This window comes from Sinocyclocheilus rhinocerous, unplaced genomic scaffold, assembly GCF_001515625.1.
Source record: "Sinocyclocheilus rhinocerous isolate Xijiao unplaced genomic scaffold, SAMN03320098_v1.1 scaffold1007, whole genome shotgun sequence".
Taxonomy (NCBI): Eukaryota; Metazoa; Chordata; class Actinopteri; order Cypriniformes; family Cyprinidae; genus Sinocyclocheilus; species Sinocyclocheilus rhinocerous.
The window spans coordinates 93,409-108,870 of record NW_015631056.1 but is presented as its reverse complement, the minus strand read 5'-3'; the positions used below and the strand labels follow the sequence as shown (position 1 = coordinate 108,870).

The 15,462-nt window shown below is 37.4% G+C and overlaps 2 protein-coding genes across 6 annotated transcripts in view; one reads left to right on the top strand and one right to left on the bottom strand.

The window, feature by feature from the left end:
* Window positions 1-8,985, top strand: part of LOC107741401 (probable E3 ubiquitin-protein ligase HERC1) — a 58,938-nt gene extending 49,953 nt beyond the window's left edge. For all 5 annotated transcript variants that reach the window (XM_016554113.1, XM_016554112.1, XM_016554111.1 and 2 more), the window contains exons 64-78: window positions 91-229; window positions 327-508; window positions 2,016-2,171; window positions 2,441-2,563; window positions 2,669-2,771; window positions 2,891-3,060; window positions 3,181-3,319; window positions 4,783-4,952; window positions 5,071-5,240; window positions 5,368-5,533; window positions 6,430-6,506; window positions 6,594-6,846; window positions 7,700-7,852; window positions 7,988-8,293; window positions 8,376-8,985. In XM_016554113.1, coding sequence (XP_016409599.1) covers window positions 91-229; window positions 327-508; window positions 2,016-2,171; window positions 2,441-2,563; window positions 2,669-2,771; window positions 2,891-3,060; window positions 3,181-3,319; window positions 4,783-4,952; window positions 5,071-5,240; window positions 5,368-5,533; window positions 6,430-6,506; window positions 6,594-6,846; window positions 7,700-7,852; window positions 7,988-8,293; window positions 8,376-8,561 — 2,493 coding nt within the window. In that variant the 3' untranslated portion in view covers window positions 8,562-8,985. The remainder of the gene's footprint in view (window positions 1-90; window positions 230-326; window positions 509-2,015; window positions 2,172-2,440; window positions 2,564-2,668; window positions 2,772-2,890; window positions 3,061-3,180; window positions 3,320-4,782; window positions 4,953-5,070; window positions 5,241-5,367; window positions 5,534-6,429; window positions 6,507-6,593; window positions 6,847-7,699; window positions 7,853-7,987; window positions 8,294-8,375) is intronic.
* Window positions 8,986-9,913: 928 nt separating this feature from the next.
* aph1b (APH1B gamma secretase subunit) lies at window positions 9,914-14,842 on the bottom strand. The gene is made up of 6 exons (XM_016554108.1): window positions 14,466-14,842; window positions 13,541-13,711; window positions 11,894-11,967; window positions 11,689-11,811; window positions 11,479-11,606; window positions 9,914-10,864 (listed from the first exon to the last, which is right to left on the bottom strand). The coding sequence occupies exons 1-6, from the start codon at window positions 14,576-14,578 to the stop codon at window positions 10,697-10,699; spliced, it is 777 nt and encodes a 258-aa protein (XP_016409594.1). The 5' UTR covers window positions 14,579-14,842; the 3' UTR covers window positions 9,914-10,696.
* Between the last annotated feature and the right edge of the window lie 620 nt (window positions 14,843-15,462).

The following is a 15,462-nucleotide window of genomic DNA, read 5'->3' as shown; positions in this document are numbered from 1 at the left end:
TACACTACTGTTCAAAAGACAAAAAAAATTTTTTTTTTTTTTTTTTTTTTTAAACAAATGAATTTTATTTATTCATTTTTGTTTGGTCAGGTTGTTTGTGGGCAGAACTGCACATTTGTGATCCAGGCTAACGGAACAGTGTCTGCATGTGGCGAGGGCAGTTACGGCCGCCTCGGACAAGGAAATTCAGACGATCTGCACGTCCTCACTGTCATATCTGCTCTGCAAGGCATGTTGCAATCACACACAAACTCTGAATAACTTTCATTATATATGTTACAATACCCTAAAAGTGTTAACAGCAAGTGTGCTGTGTGTTTGTGCAGGCTTTGTGGTGACCCAGCTAGTAACGTCCTGTGGGTCTGATGGCCATTCGATGGCTCTAACTGAGAGCGGCGAGGTGTTCAGCTGGGGAGATGGAGATTACGGAAAACTGGGCCATGGTAACAGTGACAGACAGCGCAGGCCGCGACAGATAGAGGCACTGCAGGGAGAGGAGGTGGTGCAGGTCAGAAAAACTTGTCAAATTCACCCTCACTCCTAAACGCGCCTAGATGCCTCTCCAGTTCTCCTCTTCTTCTTCCTGTGAGGTGTATATGATGAAGTTCATCAGAATAGGGCTGCACGATTAATCATATTTTAATCTCGATAACGATATCCACCTTTCTCGGTTAATTAAAAACAAGTGTCACGATATTGGCCGGCTCATTATTTATCCTGAAAACGTGTTTTTAATTTGGCATTTGCATTATCTTGCATTGCTAACAAGTCTTCACTAGCGTTTGTGTTTGTGGTTGCCAGATGTTAAGAACTTTAAGCCCCAAAACAGAGCTTATCTCCTTTAAGGATACACTTTCTGCCCAGTGTTTTACTTAATCTGTGCAATCTGGCAACTAGTGTTGTCAAAAGACCCGGTACTTCGGTACCAAGTCGGTACTAAAAAAATGAAAACGTTACAGTACCAGGTTTTTTTAAGTACCGGTGGTACCGAGTACCCGGTCAACCCGGTTCTTGATGCGCTTTCCGAAAGGTGCGCAGATGCGACATGACGACCTCAAAAGGAGGAAACACACCAAACTAACAAAACACTTCTTGGCTGAATAACTCTAGAAGGTTTTAAAAGCCCTTTAAAATGAAATATGTGCACAGTTTGGATTAAATGAAAGTATAATTATGTTGTTCAATTAGCATGTTTTTGTGTTTTGCTTTGGTACCGAAATTGGTACCGAGAACCGTGGATTTTCTCTGGTATTGTTCCCGAATATGTAAATTTTGGTACCATGACAAACACTACTGGCAACCCTGTGTGCGCTCACTGATGGCAGAACGTGCAAGCGCTGATGATATGAAAACATACATGTGCTGGAGTTTAGCGATCTGTCCTCAGCGATATTCTGCTTGCATGAAAGTGTCATACAGCCAATGTTTTTTGTTTTTTTTCACAAGCCATTTGTGCTGTTTGTGTAACCAAATCTGCCATGATCAAACTTTCACCAAGTTTCAATAATGGATCTATTGTGTTTGAGGAATAAATGCGCTTTTGCTACCTGTGGCAATACAATGGGGAAAAAATGTAACGTACATAAATTGGAATTGTTGGAAGTTATATTAAGAGTTTCTAAAGTTTTTACCAGTTTTATAATGTTAATCAGTTAAAAACGGCATGGCAATGTTAGTTTTCAGTGTGTATTAACGACCTTTGAGCAAATTTGCTGCGCGATCTGAGTGGCTTGTCTCATTTGCAAACAAATTTTCACTTAGAAAATCTAATGTGAATACAGATTACAAAACACTAACCAAAACCATGAGTTTTGCATTATCATAGTTGGTTAAATGAAGTCAGTGTATTGTCAGTGGAGGTTGGTTAAAGGATACATGAAATGTTATTGCATTTACCCTTTTGATAGAATAATCATTATTAATAATCTTTATTATAATTTTAAGTTAAAATAATCGTGATTATCAGTTTAACCGTTATCGTGCAGCCCTACATCAGAATATGTGTTTGTGTTCAGATGTCGTGTGGATTTAAACACTCAGCAGTGGTGACTGCAGACGGAAAGCTCTTCTCCTTTGGTAATGGAGATTATGGCAGACTGGGACTTGGAAACACCTCTAACAAAAAGTTACCAGAGAGAGTCAGTGCACTGGAGGGCCACCAGGTTGGGCAGGTAAGACTTTCTTCATACAGTGCCGTTCAAAAGTAGTTGTTTTTTTTTTGTTTTGTTTTTTATATTTTTTTATATTATATATTTAACATTATATTAAATGTATTAAGAATAAATAAAGGCATTTATTTATCCCCTTTTTCTTATATAAATAAATGTTGTATATTTCCATGTTTAAATTAGATTTTGAATCCCAGATTCTCAGTGTGGACTTTTGAACAGCCTCTGAACACTGTCTTATCTGATGTTTATGGTATCATGGTTGTGTGTAGGTTGCATGTGGGCTGAATCACACTTTGGCAGTATCGGCTGATGGAATGACCGTCTGGGCGTTTGGAGATGGAGACTATGGCAAACTGGGACTGGGAAACTCTACAGCCAAATCCTCCCCACAGGTACAACTACTGACACGTTAATGTGACAGTATATACAATTAAACATTACATGTCATAAACAAAACTCTTGGTCTTCGCTAAATTAAGTCTGGGTTTATTTTATAGAAAGTGGATGTTTTGTGTGGAATTGGAATAAAGAAGGTGGCATGTGGCACACAGTTCTCTGTTGCTCTAACCAAAGATGGAAACGTGTACACGTTTGGGCAGGGTAAGCCATCCGCAGAAATACTTGTCTCAGGGAGAAGCTTCACACTTCTATAAACTGTTTGCTGAATGTTAAAGCAAGTCCAGTGTTTTTATTTAATTGTTTTTGCTATAATGTGACAGATCGCTTGATTGGTCTGCCAGAGGGTCGAGCACGAAATCATAACCGGCCTCAGCAAGTCCCTGCTTTAATGGCCTTGTTTATAGAAGATGTGGCTGTTGGGGCCGAACACACGCTTGCTCTCTCATCAACTGGAGATGTTTATGCCTGGGGGAGCAACTCAGAGGGACAGGTGTGTGATTACTGGGGGGTAACAAACGAATTATGTTTCCCATTTTCCATTGGTTTTATGTAATATCTGAACAATAGCATAGAAATTTATCAGTTTGTGTTTTTGTACATTTTTTATTAGCTGGGCTTGGGCCACACCAACCATGTTAGAGAGCCGACCCTCATAAGTGCTTTACAAGGCAAAAACATCCAGCAGATATCTGCAGGCCGCTGCCACAGTGCAGCATGGACTGCACCGCCTGTACCGCCACGTGCTCCAGGTACAGACACTTACACTCTGTCATTTATTATTATTATTATTAATATTATTGTTATTAGAATATAATTATTATTCAGTATTATTGTATATTAGATATAGATAATTTTTTAATTGTATTCAAGTATATATATATATATATATATACACACACACACACACACACACACAGATATAATGACAAATATTATAAATATGTTTATTTAGTGAAAAGTTTCGTTGAAAAATTCAGTGAATTTCATGAATGCCATTTTCATGATTTTATATATATACACACACACACATATATGTATTCTATTTCTATAATTATTTAATATTATCATTAATATTTTTATTGTTAGAATAGTATTATTAGAAGAATATAATTACTTTTCAATATTGTAGTATATTAGTTGATAATATTTTTTTTTTGCACCAATTCCTTATTTTTAACACATTTCAAAGCAGTCTGCTGAAACCTTTAAGTCTTTTTTCAGGGTTTCTGCGGGTCCTTAAAAAGTCTTAGATTTAGTTGTATTAAATTTAAGGCCATAAAAAGTCTTAAATGGTACAAGAAAGTCTTAATTATGATTTCAAGAGGTCTTAAATTTGTGGACGGAAAGACAAGAATTGCGATATGTCTTAATGTGCCGATTAAACTTCAAAAGGCTGCATTTCAAAGACACCTGCTGCTCAGCTTTGTGTACTGCGGTTACCAGGGAAACGCTATATTTCTGCTGTTCCGAAAGCGCCTCCTGCTGGCAGAGAATGAATGTGCATTTTCAATCAGCCCGTCTGCTGTTTTTGTTCAGACCAATGTGAAAATCTACCATTGTTTTTACGCCACAAACACGCAGAGTTGTAAATGTCAACCGGTGGATTGACCAGAAGCTAATGCATTATACAAATCTAAACAATTAAGACACTAAGATATATAATATGTGCTTTTGACTTTTGAATCCCTTTTCTTATAAATGGTTTAGAGGCTCAGATGTGAAGTTTATCATTGAATAAAAATTTTGTTTTTGTGAAAACCTGTATCTGAACTGTAAATCATGCTTTTACATTAATTTTACGGTTTAATATCTTAACATACATAGACACTGCCCTATCCCGCTCATATGGTATAAATTTTATTTGTGTAGGTCTTAAAAAAGGTCTTAAAAAGTCTTCAGTTTGATTTAAAAAAATACTGCAGATACCCTGATTTTGCATAAATAAAAATCTTCACATTTTAGTGTGTAGTTTTTTTTATGTCCTCCTCATTCCAGATTTGTAGAAATCTCTTCCTATGCGACGTGTTGTTACTTTCACATGAATTTGAAAGACCTGTTATTTGTATATTCACTTAAAAATCCCTAAATGGAGGGCATCACAGTTATTTGTGAAAATCATAATTAGAATCAATGATTTCAGTTCAGTGATGATAATAAAAAAAACATGTAGCTGTGCTGATCAGTTGTTGAGATGGAGTGTTTGTGTGTTCAGGTTCATCAGTGCCTCTGCAGCTGGGCTTGCCCCTGTGTGTGCCTCCTCAGTACAGTGTCCTGAGAGAGGTCAGTATGGAGGCTCTGAGAGCCCGACTGCGCCTGCTCTACCACTTCTCTGACCTCATGTACTCCTCATGGAGACTGCTGAACCTCAGCCCCAACAACCAGGTATATACCCACAATCATGTCATGTTTGCATCATATTGTCTCTTTACTCTGAGGCTGTTGGGGGGAAAAAACCTCCATGAACACTGTCTGGTTCAATCATGAATCATTTGTGTTTCAGAGCTGCACGTCACGCTATAATGCAGGTACATGGGGTATAGTCCAGGGTCAGCTGAGGCCCCTGCTGGCCCCTAGAGTTTACACACTGCCCATGGTGCGCTCTATCGGGAAGACCATGGTGCAGGGGAAGAACTACGGCCCACAGATTACAGTCAAAAGAATCTCTACACGGTCAGTCATGTTCAGAGTTGCAACCAGAACACTGGAGACATTCTTTGCCTCATTTTCATTCGAGGTAGAACATAAGAACTTCTTCAATAATTTTTTTTTTCCCCCCTTTTTTGTCCTGTTTTCTCAGAGGAAGGAAGTGTAAGCCCATATTTGTGCAGATCGCCAGGCAGGTTGTGAAACTAAACGCATCTGATCTAAGACTGCCGTCACGAGCCTGGAAAGTCAAGCTTGTGGGAGAGGGGGCAGATGATGCCGGAGGGGTGTTTGACGACACAATCACAGAGATGTGCCAGGTAGGACGATACTGACGGAGATGTGTACAGGTGCATCTCAATAAATTAGAATGTCGTGGAAAAGTTCATTTCAGTAATTCAACTCAAATTGTGAAACTCGTGTATTAAATACATTCAATGCACACAGACTGAAGTAGTTTAAGTCTTTGGTTCTTTTAATTGTGATGATTTTGGCTCACATTTAACAAAAACCCACCAATTCACTCTCAACAAATTAGAATACTTCATAAGACCAATAAAAAAAACATTTTTAGTGAATTGTTGGCCCTTCTGGAAAGTATGTTCATTTACTCAATACTTGGTAGGGGCTCCTTTTACTTTAATTACTGCCTCAATTCGGCGTGGCATGGAGGTGATCAGTTTGTGGCACTGCTGAGCTGGTATGGAAGCCCAGGTTTCTTTGACAGTGGCCTTCAGCTCATCTGCATTTTTTGGTCTCTTGTTTCTCATTTTCCTCTTGACAATACCCCATAGATTCTCTATGGGGTTCAGGTCTGGTGAGTTTGCTGGCCAGTCAACTTTTGGTGCTTTTGGCAGTGTGGGCAGGTGCCAAATCCTGCTGGAAAATGAAATCAGCATCTTCAAAAAGCTGGCCAGCAGAAGGAAGCATGAAGTGCTCCAAAACTTCTTGGTAAACGGGTGCAGTGACGTTGGTTTTCAAAAAACACAATTTTTTTTATTGGTCTTATGAAGTATTCTAATTTGTTGAGATTCAGTCTGTGTGCATTGAATTTATTTAATACACGAGTTTCACAATATTAGTTGACTTACTGAAATAAATGAACTTTTCCACGACATTCTAATTTATTGAGATGCACCTGTATATGAACCCATTATGGCTCAGCCTTATGAAAAATGACAAGAGTGTTAAATTGGGGCATATCGCTCTTGTGTAGGAGCTGGAGACAGGAGTGGTGGATCTTCTCATCCCTTCTCCCAACGCCGCAGCAGAGGTGGGCTACAACCGAGACAGGTGAGTGCCGACAGACAATTGTCTGAATATTGTATTCCACCAAACTAATAAACTGATCAGGTTTTCTTGATCTTTGTGTGTCTTCAGGTTCTTGCTGAACCCCTCAGCCTGTCTGGAAGAGCACCTGCTGCAGTTCAAGTTCTTGGGTATTCTGATGGGAGTGGCCATCCGCACTAAGAAGCCTCTAGACCTGCATCTCGCTCCAGTGGTGTGGAAGCAGCTGTGCTGTATTCCTCTCACTCTTGAAGATTTGGAGGAAGTGGACCTGCTGTATGTGCAGACCCTCAACAGCATCTTACACCTGGAGGACAGCGGCATCACAGAGCAGAACTTTCATGAGGTGCTGTGGACTCCCATAAAATACTTGTTTTTACTCTGTTTCTCATAGAGGATAATAGAAGAAATTATTTACTCAGTCTAGCTCAGTGGATCTTAAGCAGGGGGCTTCAACATAGTTCCAAGAGGCCCCAAGGTGGTTTGGAATGACTCAAAATATGACTGAATAGGCTTTAAACTAAGCTAAAACAAAAAAATTGTAGAAAGAAAATCAGATTTAAGCTGAACTCATATTTCTTATTTTAATTTGTTCCCTCGACAACTTTTATTTTTAAGAACCAGAATTCCCACAGCCTTGGAAAACCTGGATAAAAATGTGATCTTTAGACTTGGAAAAGTCATGAATATTAATAAAATCTTAAAAAGTAATAGAAAAATGGTTAATGAAAATATTTTTATTGTAAAAAAAAAAAAAAAAAAAATCTAGTTATGTCAAGCTCTAAAATATTTTATCAGGTACAAATTTTGAGCAAAAACATTTAAAAACCTTAAATCATAAATGGCTAGGAAAGTCATAAATTAATTGGTAATAAAAAAAGTGTAAAGAACATCGTTATTTAAACTTTTAGAATTATTTTAATTATTTAAATAAATATTATTATTATTACTACTACTACTATTATTATACATATGATTTATAATATTTATATAAATATTTAAGTATTAAATCAATTTATCTTTCATTTAAAAAATGAGCAGCATTGTCATTACACCAGAAGTAACTTGGGGGCTTTCAAATCTTATAATGTCTACTTTAAACATGGACATTTTTTAAGTGGTTTAATTTCTTTGACTTTATTTTACTTAGTGTATATTTCTTTGTTCATTTTTTTTTTATTTTTTTTTTATATATATAGATGATTCCACTGGACTCCTTTGTTGGCCAAAGTGCAGATGGGAAAATGGTTCCCATCATCCCCGGAGGAAACAGCATACCGCTGACCTTTTCCAATAGGAAGGAGTATGTAGAGCGTGCCATTGAGTATCGCCTGCATGAAATGGAACGCCAGGTGTGTTCAGCTCGACTCTAAACCAGTGTATCCTTACCTTGAATATGTGGGAGTGTGTCCACACCTAGATCACGACTTGTCATCTGATCCTGTTATTCATCTCTTCTTTTGCATTCACCTCTGAATGCACGTTAGGTGGCAGCGGTGCGCGAGGGCATGTCCTGGATCGTGCCTGTTCCCTTGCTCTCCTTACTAACAGCGCAGCAGCTGGAGCAGATGGTCTGCGGGCTGCCGGAGATCAGCGTGGAGGTTCTGAAGAAGGTGGTCCGCTACAGGGAGGTGGACGAGCAGCAACAGCTGGTGCAGTGGTTCTGGCAGACGCTGGAGGAGTTCTCCAATGAGGAGAGAGTCCTCTTCATGCGCTTCGTCTCGGGACGCTCTCGTCTGCCAGCTAACACTGCTGATATATCCCAGAGGTTCCAGATCATGAAGGTGGACCGGGTAAGAATGTGTCTGTGTTTTTATGGATGGACATTTATAGCCAGTGGAAAAGTGGCTAATGTGTGTTTCTTCTGTTTTTCAGCCGTACGACAGTCTTCCCACCTCTCAGACGTGCTTCTTCCAGCTCCGCCTCCCACCTTACTCTAGCCAACCAGTCATGGCGGAGCGGCTGCGTTATGCTATTAATAACTGCCGTTCTATCGACATGGACAACTACATGCTCTCCCGCAATGTGGACAACGCGGAGGGGTCGGACACAGATTACTGACCCCCTACATGCACATGTAAACACAGTGTATGCTGTGTAGGACTCCGTTTAGTATTCGGTGCAGGCTTTTATGATTTTTATGCTTACAGATGTTTTCAACACATAATCAAGTGTTTTTATTTCACCTTTCGTTTCTTTGCAATTAAGCTGATCTTGGGTGGGCCGCACAATCTGTTTACACACATGTACACACTCGCCTTCTCTTTACTTTGAAGCACAGTCTTTCTCCACTATTCATTCTTCTTTTGGCGCTGCCAAATATTCTGCATGAAACAGTTTTATTTAAAAAAAAAAAAATGTCTAGAATGACAAAAAAAGAAAAAATTGTACATTATGTATAATGCTTCATTAGGAAATTGTTTTACATGAGTACCTGTATTTATTTGAATTTTTTGAATCGCCTACACCAGGTTTCTTATGTCAGATGCAATAAATGTTTGAATCTGAAACAACATTTTTGATGCATTATTGGTTATTCAAAAGTCCAAAATGACCTGGGAAAAAAATGTCATTAAGTTTAGGGTTAAGATAATACTTATAATAATTAATACTTTTATTCCACAAGGACACTTTAAATTGAATGTGACAGTAGAGACATTTATAATGACATGAGAAATGTTTCTTGAGCAGCAAATCATATTTCAGAATCTTTTCTGAAGGACCATGCAACATCGAAGACTGAAGTAATGACTGCTGAAAATTCAGCTTTGCCATCAAAGGAATGACCGTATAAAATATATTAAAACAGAACAGTTATTTAAAATTGTACAATTTCAGTGTTACTGCTTTTACGCTTTATATATTTTCCCAAACACTTTTTTTTTGTCAGCTGAACCTCTTAGAAACAAAATATACACTAGAAGTACCCCCAGAGATTTTACGTTAATATTTCAATGATGTAAAGTCACAATCGCATGTTCATGGTTCTCTGATGTCGGTTAGTGATTGCATGACATGCAAGATAAACAGATAAAATATTTTTAATTTGGTCGCATATATATGGTGTTTATGTTGTTTTAACTCTGAAAATGAAGATACTGTTTTAAATTACAATTGTCCTGTAAAGTAAAAAAAAAAAATTATGTTTGATAAATTATATATGTATGTTTTATGTATATATGAATTATGAAGGATCATATACATATACATTATTATACATGTATATTTAATTATTTTGTAATGTAATATGCAAGATACAATATTAATAATTAATATTTCATAATCTTAAATTAAAAGCAGTAAATCATATTTCAGAATCATTTCTGAAGGATCATGCGACACCGAAGACTGAAGTAATGACTGCTGAAAATCAGAACAAAATGTTCATGAAAAAACAAGCCAATTACAATGGATTCGAGCTCAAGCTACTTTATTGTGAATCAACATTTCATACACCTTACAGCCAAAGGAAACAAAGCATATGAGTCCAATAAAAGTGACATCTAAAACAGTGGTCACCTACATGTTTAAAATCATCCATAGTTTCTTATAGCATAGATTCAGAGAGTAGTGGTTTTATTGAAGAGTGGCCACTATATTTATCATTCAAGCCCAAGCAGTTCAAATACGTTCCACTGGGAAAATTAAACCGCTGCCCTAGGGAGAGTTGAGGAGGGTCTTTTAAAAGACAAGCTTACAGACAGATGAATTAAAAGGAAAACACAACGTTACGCTCCAGGGTTTGATCGCTGATGTCAGGATAGTGGCAGATCATTTGAGCTTAACTGGCCAGTTAAACAAAATACAGCGGGACAATGCCTGGCAAGGGGGAGAGTAAACTATTTAAGGCCAAACCTATACAATACCTTTTTTAAAACCTGCTACAAAGGAGAAAATCACATATGAAAGCAGCTCTAGACAATTCTTTAGTATAAAACACACACACACTCTCACTTTGACATGGTTTCAGTGTCTCTTTCACACACAGAACATGAGGTACAGAACAGAAAACAGAAGAGGAGGTAATTACAGAAAGTGCAAGATCTGCAGACATAAAATTCCTGTTACTCAACAACCATTCTTATGCAGACTACACAGACCATAAGCCTCCCAGAGTCCAGGGCTGCTGGCCGTGTCATCGGCCTACTGGCTCAATGAGCCAGTCTTTGGAGAAAGTCCTGTTTGTAGCTGATGGGTTATCTTGGCCTGTGATTGGCCAGCAAGAAGTCTTTATCTTTACAGGTGAGGCAGAGTTTGAGGTTCCTCAAAGATCCTCCAGCACACAAGTACGCCCAGGCCGCCATGATAGACAGAATGATGTAGGTCGGGATCAGACTGCCTTGATAGTGTGGGTTCACAAATGTCTGTATGGGGGGGGAAAAGTACCAATACAAAGATGTAACAACTGTGTCTCACATGGTGCACTTGTGATCAGAGTGAGTCAGCTGCTTGTGTCTGTTGCTCTTCTCTGAGTAATGATTACTGTTCGTGAGGGAACTGTACAGGGTTCGTGAGTTGATGAAAAGATGATAATTAAATTGAATGCAAAATTAAAATGAATAAATGTGCCACATTTAACAATACAGCTTTGCACAGTAAATGCTGCTTCTCAAGAAATCCATCTCTGTATGTGCAGTGTGTTTAATGTGAATTTTGGGAACACAATGTTTGCACAATTTCCAAAATTTCGGTGTAGAAGATCACCAAAATAAATGCTTGAAGATTTGAAGAATTTAATCATATTATTCTGAAATCTTAAATATTATATTGTAAATTGCATAATAATTACATTACATAATTAAATATTAATTATATTTAATAATTTATCAATTCTTTTTTTACTTTACAGGAAAATTGTAATTTAAGACAGCAATATATTTATATCTTCATTTTTGTCATTAGAATTAAAACAATATAATAATAATAATAAACAACATATATATATATAGTTTTATATGCATGATGTGTGTTCACTTACTACACATGATACTACTAGATGACTGATGACCACAGCTCCAAGAGCCCACCATCTCTGTCGCTCACACGACTCGAAGAAAACAACCCCCCAGAACATATGCAGCAAGATAATGGCCAGTGTCATGAAAGCTGTGGAGAGAAAGCATACGCCGATTGCTCGAGACACTCAATATTATTCCCTGGGTTTAAACACTAACTGGCATCTCATTACCTGAGGATATGAAGTAATGTTGAGGGTCGCCATGGATACCGACAGTTCCCGGACCCAAGGAATCTGAGAGTATGTTGACCACAGAGAACGCTCCACTCATGAAGCCAAAGCCCAGACCTGATACTGCAAACCAACGACACGCACACTTAAACAAAACATTGGCTGTTTATTGGACTACTAGAAGCAGCATGTGATGGATGTTTACCATAAGCTAGCTGCCGTATGGAGATGGGCATGGTGTCCTCCTGACTGAGCGCCAACAGGCCTTCATTTGCTTTCCTGTGAGAGATACAACAACAGATGTTAACATCAATCCTCCTACACAACACCAACACTGAATGCCAAAGTGAATCACTGATGGAATCTTTTAGTTATTTAAAGACTCCATGGAATCTGATGAGGGACTGTTTGATAATGTTTTCTGTCTTGTGTTGAGTATTTCCTACTGAAACAGGAAGATTGGGTGAGATAGCGTAACTGTTGTTGGTCAGTACATTTAAAAAAAATAATAAATTAAAACTTTTGAGTGAGGATATATTACATCAAAACTGACAGAAATCTTTTGTAACATTACAAACGTCTTTACTATTTCAAATAAATTTGGTTCTTTTGAGATTTCTATTTATCAAAGAATCCTGAAAAATCCGTTTCCACCAAAATATTAAGCAGCCACAACCGTTTTCAACATTGATAATAATAAGAAATGTTTCTTGAGCACCAAATCAGAACATTAGAATGATTTCTGAAGGATCACCTGACACTGAAGACCGGAGTAAAAAAAAACAAAAAAAAAACTAACACTAGCATTCTAATCTTTTTGTATTCCATCGGTTTTCTTTTCATTTATTATACAATTAACAAAACCCTTGCTACGTGTACTGCGTTAAGCTAACTGAGACTTGTTATAGCACTTGTATATCATTGCTCTCTTGTTGATTTTGATTGCTTCCATTGTCCTCATTTGTAAGTCACTTTGGATAAAAGCGTCTGCTAAATGACTAAATGTAAATGTAAATGAGTAATGATGCTGAAAATTCAGCTTTGCCATCACAAGAATACATTACATTTTAAATTATATATTCAAATAGAAAACAGTTATTTTACATTGTAATAATATTTTACAATATTACTGTATTTTAATCAAATAAATGCAGCCTTGGTGAGCAGAAAAAGCTTCTTTCAAAAACATGAAGAATTTTTTTGTTTGTTGTTTTTTTTAAATAGCAAATATATTTTAGTTATGTCATAGCCAATGTAACACAGTTAGTGACATTGTCATTCTAGAGAGCAATTGATTGGACAAAAAAAGCTGTCTAGTGCATCAATAGTTTTGCTTCCATTTGCACAGAAGAGAAAGACTGTACATTTCAAATGTGTATATCTAAAAATTAAGTGTCGGTTCAAGTGTAAACTAGCATATACACCGTAAAAAATAATTTTGAGATTTTGCCATTTCAACTTTTTTTTTTTGTAGACAAATTTTTTTATAAATTGTCCAGACAACAAGAACATTTAAGTTTATTGACCCTCAGCTAAGCTGAAAGTTGAATGAACTATCATAACTGTTGTTTCAACTAAAAAATGCATGTTGAAAAAACTGCATCACACCGGGAAAAAAAATTCAGAGAAAACAATGTTATGGCAATAGTGTAACAACGTTTTTTTAAGTGGACTCAACAAATAGTTTTTTACAGTGTAGATGACCTCAAAGCAAACACACAAAACACAGCCCTGCCACTGTTATCAGTGAAATATTAACAGTCAACGCTCAAGAACATGGCATGCCATTATATTTAGGTTTATTGATTATGTGGCTCCTTTCAAACACAGAAAATGAACAGTTAATTCTTACTTCAGCAATCTGTAGTAACCATATCTGAAAGCCTCCTGAAGCAGTACAGAGAGCACAACCCCGAAAATGAGCAGCCCTGTCTGCTGAGTGGCACTGTTCTTGTTGCTGATCTGAACTGTGATGAACCACACAAGAGAGGACAGCAACAAAGACACCAGCCAGAAGAAAGCCCTGAAACAAACACAATCATGTCACAAATACTCTCACATATTTCAAACACTGCTCAGAATCCTCGGTCACCTAAACGTGCTTTCCCCATTCCATTGCTTGTTAAGTGCTCTTAAAGGAGTAGCTCACTCAAAAGCTACCCTGTTGTTCAAAAGCTACACCACCGTTCAAAAGTTTGGGATCGGTTAGATTTTCGTTTTTAAAGTTTTTTAAACAAGTCTCAGCAAGGCTGCATTGAATTGATCAAAAACAAACTGAGAAATATTACTAAAATTTAAAACAAATTATTTTTATTTTAATAGCTGGCTTTTTCAGCAGCCATCATACTAGTTTTCAGTGTCATATGATCTTCAGAATTCATTGTGCAAATAATTGTGCTGCTGTTTCATATTTTTGTGGAAACCTTTTTAGTTTTAAAGATTTGATGAACAGAAAGTCTCTGCTGTCGCTTTTAATCAGTTCAATGCATCCTTGCTGAACACAATTATTAATTAAAAACAAAATAAACCTTCCTGACCCTAAACTATTCGTGTAAATGTCTTACGATTTCCAAAATTCTCTTTGCATTTACAGTTGTTAGAATTTAAAGTTGTATCTTCTTGTAATAATATTTCTAAGCCTCAGATCCAAGTGATTTGTCAGCAGATGTTAAGGGCAGGTCTCAGCCCGAGTGAAGTGCTGTATCACGGGACTTTCAGCCATACTGAACCGCACTCACAACGGGAGATGAGAGCAGCATATCTGCCCTGATACCTACCCTGCTATGAGGAAGATCACACGCAGCGGATCCCTGGCGATTGTAAACACGAACAAAGCGACTGCTGGCCCGAAAGCGATGAACGTACAGCCGAAAAACACCGCCACTGTCATGATGGAGCGCGGCTAACCTGCTAATTCACTCAAATGACTGCCGCTTCACGCAAATAAGTGCCCTCAGAGGCTATCAACACACTTCATCCATGAGAGAGTCATACAGCTGTAAATCGGTTCGTATAAGCAACATACACCAAGAGTTAATGTGGCGTTTATTGTGTCAGTTTTCTTCGAAATAGGTTGAGGGCTCAGCGATACGCTCGAACAGTTCAGCGCAACGTCCGGTTCCTAGTCATGTGACCTCATGTGTTTCGGAATCGTATTTCTATAGCCTATCAGTTTTCCTACGCTGTAAATCGGTTCGTATAAGCAACATACACCAAGAGTTAATGTGGCGTTTATTGTGTCAGTTTTCTTCGAAATAGGTTGAGGGCTCAGCGATACGCTCGAACAGTTCAGCGCAACGTCCGGTTCTAGTCATGTGACCTCATGTGTTTCGGAATCGTATTTCTATAGCCTATCAGTTTTCTTACCTCACCCACTGAATTCCTTTTCTTACTAGCATTATTTAACCCTCCTATTGTCCTACGAACTTGACCCACATTTAAACCTATTAAAAAGGCATGAATACTTGTTTACAGTACATGTCTAAATATCCCCATTAAACACATAAAATGTGTTTTTATCTCATCCAAAATTGTATTGTTATTGTAAATGATATTATAAAAAGCTGATTCAATTGATTACAATACCAAATCATGAACAATGTTTCATAGAGGTTATGCAATTTCACACTCACATTAAGTCAAATGTTAATTCATTTTAATGAATAATAAGTTATTCATATAAATCAATAAGTCAATGAATAATAAGTTATTGCAATTGTTCTACACAGTCATTCTTTATAGGCTATTTGTATTCATATACTGCAATATTCAATA